Below are 11,954 nucleotides of genomic sequence, written 5' to 3' on the forward strand. Positions count from 1 at the left end.
TTTCATTAGCAGCTACCAAATCACATGCTGCTTATGCTGTGTGTAATATATGCAAATATGTTATGTGAACTCTTGAGCTTATTTTTGAGTTTAGGGGGGGAAGGGAAATGTAAACTTATTCCCAATCTAAATAACTAACTCTTGATCTGTTTTGTCTTGTGCTCTTTGCTGTTATCCTTTTCATTTCAGAACAAGTTTTTATACAACAACAAAACATGAGTATGTGTGGGAAGGGTTGCTAAGTGAACCATATGTCTGATGCCCTTTTGGCCTTTATTTTCTTCTTCTTTCAGAGAACTGGAAAATGGTGACTTGTAGTGGACATCTGTTTTTTTCTGTAGACAGGGTACTTACTAGCCATATTCTTAGCTGGTGTAAAACAGATTAGGTCCATTTAAGTCAATTGTTTTGATATGGATGCCATCTTAAGTAGAAAAGGAGCCTAATTTTCAAACATATTTAGAAGTGACTTACAATTAAAAAAATACAGCAGGGAGTACAAATACAGAAATAAAATACTGTTCACTATGTGCTAGTTTATGACTACACAGTCACTCTGAGCCAGGGACTACGGGTCTTGAACCGTTATCTAGACGGTTCTTAGGAGCCAGTAAGTGCCAACCTGTCCACAAGCATCAGAACAACTAACTTGACTCCAACAAAGGATTCCAGTCCTGGGATCTGACTGGTGGAACTCTGGGGGTCCTGACTGGTTCTCTGCTACCAGTGAATATGAGATTTAGCAGTTTGTGTCTTGTAATAAACACAAACAGCAAAATAACAGTTTTGATTTTAAATTAGCAGACTTAGTTAAGGGGCTTTCTGGTATATGTAACCACGGAGCAATGGCATTCACGTGTCAAAACTATTGGGAAATGTATTGAAGCAAATAGCTTACATTAGCAGTTGGACCACTAATTATGGTCCCTCAGAATAGCAAACATGGGCAAAAGGCTGAGGCCTCATCCAATATGGTTCTGGAAGTGTGGGAATGTGAGGAAAAAGGGTTATAAAAGATTGTCTGACCAACCCTAATTGGGTTATCGGGATGACAGGAGAGTGGAAATCTTATTGTCATTGCCATTTACAGTGCTTCTCCATACCCTGCTCTTTCCATCTTCACTTCTGATGGTCTCCCTAAAATTGTATGTGCAATGCTAAAGGTTGTTTTGCTATATTTATATTGCTTTTCTACGGTTGCAGTTATATTTGTTTGTATGTGGGTACTAAATGAAGTCTTCATGTCTCTATAAATGTGACTCACCAATCTGATTTCCTATAAAAAATTCCAAGTAGCTGCTTAAGTAAAAACAAAACAAAAACCCTATTGTTAATTACTTCTGAATTTTGCACCCTAAACACCATTTTAATATTATGATTTTCCTTAGTGCTGCTACTTTGGAAGAATGTGTCTTTTGATTCCTTAAAAATACTTTAGTTAAAAATTCATCCACCAAAGTGTCTGAAGTTACACAGGGAAGAATATGACCCATTAACTTCCTATTAGTTTTCTACTTCTAATGAAATTCTGTATTCAGAAAAGTGTTCATTTTGGTAGGAAGTTTCATTAAGGGATTCAGAATCTTTAATATACAGGATTTTAAGGCTTCTTTTATTATGTAATCAGTAAAAGTATTAAGTATCAATTTTGCAGTTCCTTGGGATAAGAAATTCCATACATATCACTGAGGACATATTAACTGCATAATTTCCCCACAAATTACCTTGATTTACTGACACATTCTGAATATGTTCAAAACTAATTATTCAAGGTGGAAAAAAAGAGCTCATATACATGCAATTTTCCATGGCTTCCAAATGCAAAGTCCTAGAGATATACTGTGTGGAGTCTACTTAATCAGGATTGCTATTTTATTGTGATGCCTCACAGGAAACCAATTTAGCTGAATGACAGTGAATGGTAATGACTGATGTTTAATGGGAACAATATTAGTAAGAATTTTGCTTAATGGGGATTTTGCAGTGTTAAGGATGTTTAACCAGGAATCAAATTGTATGAATTTTCAACTTCAGACTTTTAATTAGCTGCCCTACAAAGATTAAAAGAAAAAATAAAAACAAATATAGGGAGGGTCGCAGGGTAGGTGTACCCCATCACCGGGTGTCTGGTCACAAGAGAGGGAAGAGGCTGTACTGCAGCTGGTTAAGTCCTATGCGGAAGACCCTACTGTGGAACTTGGTATTACGGCCTAGTGGCTGGAGTCAGCAGAGCTGCCCTTCCACCCAGGGCAGTGTGGCCTAATGGATGGAATCAGTACCAAAACCCCTTACAGTCAGGGTTGCATGGCCCAATGGCCAGAGATGATAAAGCAACCCTCACTGTCAGGGCAGGGTGGCCTAATGGCCAGAATCAATATACGAGCCCCCTACAACCAGGGTAGTGTAGCCTAATGTCCCTAGTCAGTACAAAAGCCCCTCTCAGTCAGGGCAGTGAGTTCTAATGGCCAGAGGCAATAAAGTTGCACCACTCTGTGGGGTTGCATGGCCTATTGGCCCATTGGAGAAGTAGGGCGCCACTTGGAGGGGTGTGGTACCCCAAGTAGGGGGACTTGGGCCCGCCCAGCTCTCCCAAGCCCCAGCCCAGGGCCCTGGCAGTGGCAGGATTACTCAATACCGAGTCAGCAGGGATCCTTCCAAAACACGCTGACTGGTTCTCTGGTTCATCCACCAGAGCAAAGGCTAAGTCCCCTGGGCTGCTTCCTACCCTGTCTTCACCGGCAATGGGCCACTGTTCCCACAGATCTCGGGGGTCTTCAGGCTGCGTAGCACCTGATGGCACAGCCTCCTCTCTGGGTTGGTCAGGCCACCTGGAATCCATCTGGGGCTCGGCAGGCTTTGCTTCTGGGGTCAGGTCCTGTAGCAGCACCTTGGAGAGAGCCTTCAGTCTGCGTCCTCTCCCTTCAGCAGCCTGCCCAGACTGAGCTTGGCTGCTTCCCTTTATATCTTGCCTCCAGGCTGAGCATGCCCAGCAGAGGCGAAGGGGTGTGGCTTCCTCAGTCCACAATGAACAGTTAACATCTGTAGGTGCACCCCATCATACACCCTACCCCTCAAGACAGTACTCAGTGGGGGTCTTTCCCCATTGTCCTTCCCTCCCACCTGGGAGAAAGAGTCTGTGTTAGAGTGAGCCCTACCTAGATGGTGCAACACACTGAACTCATAGGGTTGGAGGGCCAGGTACCATCTCATAATCCATGCATTTGAATCCTTCATGGTGTTGATCCATTGTAGGAGAGTGTGGTCTGTAAGTAGCCAAAAGGGGCTCCCTAGCAAGTAGTACCTTAAAGTCTCTATTGCCCATTTTACTGCCAGGGCTTCCTTCTCGATGGTGGAGTACTTGACCTCTTGAGGAAACAGCTTCCGACTTAGGTACAGCACAGGGTGTTCTTCCCAATCTCATTCCTGTGATAGCACAGCCCCTAGCCCCACTTCTGAGGCAACCATTTGTAAAATAAATGGTTTTAAGAAATCAGGGTGGAATAGGACTGGATCCTGGGTAAGTTGCTCTTTCAAGGTCTGGAAGGTCTTTTCACAGTCCTCTGATCACCGGACATTTTGCGGCCAGGAGTTCTTTATGAAGTCAGAGAGGGGAGCAGCTAGCGTGGCAAAGTCTGGCATGAACCGCCTGTAGTAGCCAGCCAGTCCCAGGAATTGCCTTAGCTTCCTTTTCATTGTAGGGGTGGGGTAATCCCTTAGGGCCTGTACCTTGTCCACCAGGGGATAGAGCTGGCCTGCCCCCCCCCCCATGTATCCCACTTCTTTCCTCCCAAGGTGACACTTGGCAGGGTTTGCAATGAGTCCTGCTTACTTTGGGGCCTGCAGCACCGCAGTGAGATGCTGTAGGTGTTCCTCCCAACTTGTGCTGTAGGCCACAATATTGTTGATATAAGCAGCCGCATACTGCCTGTGTGGCTGAAATAATTGGTCAATCAATCGCTGGAACGTTGCTGTGGCCCCATGTAACCCGAAGGGCATGGTGATTAAATGGTATAGGCCGAATGGCATAGGGAAGGCTGTCTTCTTGGAAATCAGGGTGAAGGGTATTTGCCAGTATCCCTTGGTCAAATCTAGTGTTGATAAAATCTTAGAACTACCCCGTCATTCCAGCAGTTCATCTACCTGGGGTATTGGATAGGCATCAAAGTGGGAGATGGCATTTACCGCCCCCCCAAATCTATACAGAACCTCACAGTCCCATCGGGCTTTGGGACTAGGCCTATGGGGCATCCCCATTCACTTCCACTATCCTCAGGGCTAGCATCACCTTGAGTTCCTTCTGGACCACTTCCCACATTTTCCGGGGAAATGGGCAATGTTGGTTGCAGACCTTCTGTCTGGGAATGATGTCTATGTGGTGGCTGGTAATACTCATCCATCCTGGACAGGAAGATAAAACGGAGGGGAAGTCTTGGACCAGCCAGTGTAGCCTCGCTTGTTGCTCTGGGCTTAAGTCCTGCCCCATTGTGATCAGTGTTGGGTTGGGGAATCCCCTGGCTACCAGCCCCAATTTGGGTTCTGGGGGATATGGGGCAATTAGCAGGTCTTCCTGGGCCTTTCAGGCCTTCAGGAGGTTTACATGGTATATCCTTTCATTGTCCAGGGAGTCTAAACTCATAATCCACCAGTCCCACCTGTCAAACAATCTTGAATGGTCCTTGCCATTTGGCTAGCAGCTTAGATTCTGATGACAGCAGTAGGAGCGAAACCTGGTCCCCAGACTCAAAGGTCCATAGCTTGGCCCCCCTCTTGTACCAGAGTTCTTGGGTCTGCTGGGCCTGGAGTAAATTTTCCCGGGCAAAGTATCCAAGCTTCCGAAGGCATTCCCGCAGCTGCAGGATGTAAGGGACTGATCCCGTGACCCTCGACTCTTGTTCCTCCGAGGTCTCTTGGAGCAGATCTAGGATCCCCCTTGGCTGTCTCCCATGAAGGAGCTCAAACTGGGAGAATCCTCTTGAGGCTTGGGGGACATCATGCACCGTAAACAGCAGTGAGGGGAGTAGTTTGTCCCAATGTTGTGGGTTGTCATCCATGAACTGCCTGAGCATGTTCCACTAGGCTGTCAATCTGTGGATGGTATACCGATGTCTTGAGGGCATATGTTTAATAGACGACACAATTCAGCCATCAGTTTGTAAGAGATGTTTGTTCCACAGTCAGTCAATATTTCCCTGGGTAGCCCAACCCTGGCAAAAATGTTCAGAAGCTCTGCGGCTATGGCAGGAGCTGTGATGGTCTGTAGCAGGATGGCCTCCAGATAGCGGGTCACGTAGTCGCTACCACTAGGGTATACTGGAACCCGGCACTCTTCTCCAAGGGTCCCACTAGATCTAGGCCGATCCGTTTGAAGGATACTCCCACTACCGGGAATGGAATCAGAGGCGCCCACTGTACCCCCTTTGGATCTGTGTGCTGACATTCTGTGCACAAAGCACAGAAATCCCGCACTTCCTGGTGTATGCCAGACCAGAAGAACCTCAGTGATACACATTGCAGGGTCTTCTCTCGTCCCATGTGGCCAGTCCAGGGCACTGCTTGGGCCAATCATAAAAGCTCTCAATGGAACCTCTTGGGAACCAGCAGTTAGCAGAGTTCCTCTCTGGTCTGCGGAACTTGGGACACCCAATAGAGGCGATCATTGTGGATCTCAAAGTGTGGTCCCTGGAGTCATCTTAGGCCGATGTCCACCTGGTCTCCCACCTCCTGAACTTGCTCTCAAGGTCAGGTCTTCCCTCTGTTCCTGAAGGAAATCCCCATCTAGCTCCAGCCACTGTTGGCTGACTCGCTCCGTTGTCTAGGGCCCCATAGGGCATGGTGGCTTCTAGTCTGGCTGGAGGGACCCTCATCCAGGTCGTCCTGCCACCCTTGGCCCAGGAATCCTTCCTTATAGACCCTGACTTCTCTTGCTCCAAAGTCCAATCCTCTCATGCTCGCAGGATTTCACTGAACCAAGGCCAATCACATCCTAAGACCACCGTGTACACCAAAGTTGGAGCTAAGCCCACCCTACACTGTTCCTTGTGTTGGCCTATCTTCTGGCATACCTTGGTAGTGCAATATGGTTGCACCTCCCCATGGATGCATTGCATATATATCGGTGCCGCCTCTAGATCTGGGGAGTCCACCAGGCTGGCCCAGACCAGCATCTGGCTGCAGCCTGAGTCAATGAGGGCCATCACTGGGGTACCATCCACCCGCCCGGACACTAGGAGTTTGGTCGGGCCCTTTTTCTGGGCTCGGTGGTCTGCTGTCCACACTTGACCATAGGCACAGTCTATAAATAGAGAGTCCCACCAAAAGTGCCCCTCTTGTCCACACTCATAGCAATGCCCTTTGGGGACTTGTGCTGTGTCCTGGAGTTCCTGACGTGCCCGGAGAAGTTCCTTCACCCCACAGGTTTAAGTGTATGGCCCGGCTCCCGCCGGTGATCCATGAGGGCCCCACTAAGCTGGGTTTACTGTGAGGTCTCCCCATTTCAGGTCTTGGTTGCCGAGCCTCAGGGTTCCAGCTTCACCCTTGCGGTCCTTCTGATTTGGGGGGTTGACATTCGGGTCCTTCAGTGGCCAGGTAATCCTCCATCAAAGAGACAGCTTCATTCAGGGCCATTGGGTGGTGGCGTGGTACCCACTCCTTTGCCCCCACTGGGAGGATCTGTGTGAATTGTTCCAATGCTATGGGTTCCGCCACCTGGATTCTCTGGATTCAGCCATCTCCAGCAATAGTCCCGCAAGCATTGGGCCACAGATCGTGGTCGAGCTCCCGGAGGCTACCGATCTTTGCAGAACCACTGTTGGTAGGTCTCCAGGCTAATACGGGTATGGTCTAATATGGCGGCTTTCGGACGGGAGTAATCCAAGGCCTCACGAGGAGCCAGGTTGTGGTAGGCGATTTGCACCTGGTTAGTCAAATAGGGGGCCAGTAGGGTGGCCCAGTCTTCAGGAGGCCAACAGACATCTGTAGAAACCCGTTCAGAAGTAACAAAGAAAGCCTCGGGATCATCACCAGGCCCCATCTTGGTGAGGCTCATGAGTAGTCCCACCAGGGTATTCCCTGGCCCTATCCCTGTGAGGACGGGCCTCGACAGTCTTGCCAGCCGTAGCCATGTCGCCATCTGTTGGACTAGGCATTCCTGCTGGGTCTGGTGCTGGGCTGCCAACTCTTGCAGCAGCTGCTGTTGTTTCTCCTGATGCTGGGTCATATGGAGCTGGTGCTGACTGGTGATCTGCTGCATCAGCTGTGCCAATAAAGTAACCCTCACTGTCAGGGCAGGGTGGCCTAATGGCAAGAGTCAGTACAAGAATAGTCAGGGTAGTATTCCCTAATGACCAGCGTCAGTACAAGAACCCTTTACAGTCAGGATAGTGTTCCCTAATGGCCAGAGTCAATACAAGAACCCCTTACAGTCGGGATAGTGTTGCCTAATGGCCAGAGTCAATACAAGAACCCCTTACAGTCGGGGAAGTGCAGCCTAATGGCCCAAGTCAATACAAAAGCCTCTCACAGTCAGGGCAGTGAGGCCTAATGGCCAGAGGCAATAAAGTCTCACCCCTCTGTGGGGTTGCATGACCTATTGGCCCATTGGGGAAGTAGCGCACCACTCAGGGACAGGAGGGGGTGGCACCACTCCTCCAAGCTCCAGCCCAGTGCTCTAGCAGTGACGGGATTACTCACCACCGAATCAGTAGGGATCCTTCCAAAACACGCTGACTGGTTCTCTGCTTCATCCACCGGAGCAAAGGCTAAGTCCCCTGGGCTGCTTCCTACCTTGTCTTTACCAGCGATGGGCCACTGTTCCCACAGGTCTCTGGGGTCTTCAGGCAGCATAGCCCTGATGGTGTAGCCTCCTCTCTGGGTTGGTCAGGCCACCTGCAGTCCATTTGGGGCTCGGCAGACCTTGCTTCTGGGGTTGGGTTCTGTAGCAGCTCCCTGGAGAGATACTGCAGTTTGCGTCCTCTCCCTTGAGCAGCCTGTCCAGACTGAGCTTGGCTGCTTCCCTTTATATCTTGCCTCCAGACTGAGCATGCCCAGTACAGGGGAAGGGGTGTGGCTTCCTCAGTCTGCAATGCACAGTTAACCCCTGCAGAGCCAGGGCGGGGTAGGTGCACCCCATCACAGGGAGAAATTTACTCCACCCTGTATAAAGCCGTTGAATTCATAGATTCCAAAAGGGACCACTTTGATAATATAGTCCAACCTTCAGTATAACACAAGCCATAGAACTTCCCCAAATTCCAAGAGCATATCTTTTAGAAAGACATCCAATTTGATTTTAAAATTGCCAGTGATGGAGAATACACCATGACCCTTGGTAAATTGTTTCAGTGGTTAATTACCCACACTGTTAAAACTTTATGCCTTATTTCTAGTCTGAATTTGTTTAGCTTCAACTTCCAGCCATTGGGTTATACCAGGGGTATACCTTTCAGAAGTAGTGTGCCGAGTCTTCATTTATTCACTCTAATTTAAGGTTTTGCATGCCAGTAATACTTATAGAAGGCTCTTTCTATAAGTCTATAATATATAACTAAACTATTGTTGTATGTAAAGTAAATAAGGCTTTTAAAATGTTTAAGAAGCTTCATTTAAAATTAAATTAAAATGCAGAGCCCCCCAGACCGGTGGCAAGGACCCAGGCAACGTGAGTGCCACTAAAAATCAGCTCGCGTGCCACCTTTGGCACATGTGCCATAGGTTGCCTACCCCTGGGTTAGACTTTTTTCTGCTAGATTGAAGAGCCTATTATCAAATATTTGTTTCCCATATATGCACTTACAAACTGTGGTCAGGTCACCCCGGCCCTCTTTTTTTAAGATAAATAGATTGCGTGCCCTGACACTATCACTGTATCACTATCAATGTTTTCTAATCCTTTAATCACTTTCATGGCTCTTCTCTGAATCCTCTCCAGTTTATGAACATCCTTCTTAAATTGTGGACACCAGAACTGGACACAGTACTCCAGCAGTGGTTGCACAACTGACAAATACAACAGTAAAATAATATCTCTATTCCTATTCAAGATTCCCTTGTTTACTCATCCAAGGATTGCATTAGATTGTGAAATCAAGCACTGAAAAGTTGGGAAATGCCAGATTTACAGTTTCATGCAAAATTTTGGATGCACAAGGAGGCATAATTAATCTGTGCAATCAACGAGGTAGTGATAGAGTTTTACTATTGTCTTTAATGGGAGCAAAGTAAGGCCAATGCTCAGTACTTCTGAAAATTCCTCAAAGTGTATTTACAATAACCTACGTTTATAGTAGAATTAATCTTCTCATTCACAAAGGATTGTTATCCCATTTCTCTTTTATAACACAGATTAGGGACTCAATCCTGCAAGTGGATCCCTGTGAGCAGACTGTAGCAGAGCCGTGTTTACTTCCCACACAGATCTACTTGCAGGACTGGGTGTTATGTTTCCATCTGACATAAAGTGTAAACATTTAGATTGATAAACCATCATACCATTTTTGCACATCATTTATCATTCGCCAGTGAAAGAAGAATGACTATAGACTGATTTGGGGGATAAATTTATCCCAAAGTTACGTTTAACAAAGATTTTCTACATGTTTATAATATGATAATAGATGCAGTTAATCCCATGCTTTCTCTGTTTATCATTACAGAGAGAATTTGGATTTATTTTTACAAAAATGCCAGAGTCATTTTACATTGTTTAACTTTCTGTTTTTTATTTTGAATGTTTCCTAAAAGGAAGTTATCCCTAGAAACAGCCATGATCTGCATCATTCATGACCCCAAGTTGTTTTGTGGGTCAGTAAAGAGGGTGTTTTAATTGGGCTAAATGTAGCATATAAAAAGACCAATGAACCATTGTGAGATTTCTTTGTATAAATCAAAACAGGCTCAACTGTTTAACTCTGCAATTGTCTTGGTCCCCAAAGACCCATCTTCAAAAATGGTAACTATTTTTTTATCATATCACATGTTATTTTTTTAAACATCCAAACCACAAAAGTTCTTTCATCAGAATTAGATGTACATCAAACAAAAATGCTTTGCTACAGAATGTTTAAATTTACTGAAATATAAACTAACAATACTTTTGCGGCCAAACAGATTAAATTCTTGCGGAGCTCTTTCTTCTTCAGATGACACATTTATGTTTGTACCATAAAAGTATTTCAATAAATGTTAATTTGGTAGATTTTCAAATATTTCTTTGTAATCTACTATAAGATATAAAGTGGGATTTTCAAATGCACTCAGTATAGGCCTAACTCTGAGGCCATTGAAGTTAATGTTTGAACTCCAATTGACTTAAGTGGTAGCAGCACTGAGCACTTAAAAAAAATCATACTTGTACATTTGGAAATAGTTTGAGGGGTTAAAAAAAAGTATCAAATATAAACAAGATCAACAATTGCGATGGGGGTTACTGACAATTGTTTATTACTGGAAAGAAACCACTACTTAGAAATTAGAAAAGGAGACCTTAGGTAGTTGTTAGGTTCTGTTCACTCACTTCTCACTGCTAGAGCTGAGCAGGAAATGGTATTCCCATCCTGTGAGTGTTTTTGAGATTCTGAATTATTTTGCCATCACAAATCACAATGAAAATTTTCACAAATCAATCATTAAAAGACCTTTTCAGATAGGGCCAATCAAGTGTTTCATTTTGATCATTTTCAAACATTCCATCTTATTTTGACCTTTTTTATGTTTAAAACTTTTTTTAATATAAATTAACTAAAACTTTGAAATGAAAAGTCATTTCAAACTCAAAAATGATAGTTTTCATTTCTAAAATGTCAAAACAGGATTTTTACCGACCTGTTTTTCAATCAAGAGATTTGGAAACCAACCCTTGCCTATGAACAGTTTTAGTTTCAACAGACACCATTTTCTGATGAAAAAATGTTTCCTTGGAAAATTCCTGACCAACTATATTCACTGCCACTGGCTGAAGAAACAAAAACACGTTTTCTATGAAATGTGAGAAAAAGGTGGATCAAATTAAATTTTTTGAGAAGCATAGTATCTCTTTTTTCCTCTATTCAAGCACTGAATTAAAACTGTTACTCAAAAATGTTCAAATGCTACTCAAAAAGTTAAATAGAGGGCATCCCCTGTTATGGCCTACGTGTTCAATGACTGCATAGCAGATATGATCAATGCAGTATTCCTTTTAAAGTTTCAGCGATGTGTAAATGTCTTCTAAATTAACCAGAATGAAAATACAATGGAGGTTGCATTTACATTACATGTTATTTGTTTATATAACACCAAAGTACTGAGAGAGGGTAATATTCAACAGCCAAAATAAATATCTCAACAACTTAAATAACTTTGTACAATTCTGCCAATTATTGTATTTTAAAAAATGTAATCTACAACTTTGCTGACATACATTAATTGTATGCTATTTAAGTTGACTGAATTGAAGGAACTGTTATTTTGTGGTGATCAGCATGTTTGAACAAACTGCTTTTCATTATACCACATGAGGTTTGAAGAAGTTTTTCTTTATAAAGTAAACTGTTAGAAACATACAGGCTTACCCCTACCAGGTATCTGACTCTCAACACATTGTTGATGTATTTAGATGGGACATATCTGGAGCTGTCATTGGTACTGAATGTGGAACACTGGAGTCAGGTTCATCTATGGTATTCCTCAGAGATGGAGAGAGAAAACTATGTACTCCTTATATGGACACTACAGGTTATGGGAACCTGAGATTTTATTTCAGCATGGGTGAGTATGTACTTTTAACATATTTGGGACACGCAGAACATATCAGCCTCGAATTTGAGAATAAATTTGAAATCCTACAATCTGAACCAAAAGGCGCTAAATATCTTCTGAAGATGATAGCTGTGAGTCACTCCACCTCTACATGGGTGTGACTTCATTGATTTCAGCAGAGTCACACCAGTGTGAGAGGAGAGTAACACAGTGGAGAATCA

At 44.5% G+C, this 11,954-nt stretch overlaps 1 protein-coding gene across 2 annotated transcripts in view; it reads left to right on the forward strand.

The window, feature by feature from the left end:
- RELN (reelin) overlaps window positions 1–11,954 on the forward strand; it is a 444,047-nt gene that overhangs the window by 268,264 nt on the left and 163,829 nt on the right. For both annotated transcript variants that reach the window (XM_039517535.1, XM_039517540.1), the window contains exon 12: window positions 11,591–11,742. In XM_039517535.1, coding sequence (XP_039373469.1) covers window positions 11,591–11,742 — 152 coding nt within the window. The remainder of the gene's footprint in view (window positions 1–11,590; window positions 11,743–11,954) is intronic.

The sequence above is a fragment of the Mauremys reevesii genome, linkage group 1 (genome assembly GCF_016161935.1).
Source record: "Mauremys reevesii isolate NIE-2019 linkage group 1, ASM1616193v1, whole genome shotgun sequence".
NCBI classification, from domain to species: domain Eukaryota; kingdom Metazoa; phylum Chordata; order Testudines; family Geoemydidae; genus Mauremys; species Mauremys reevesii.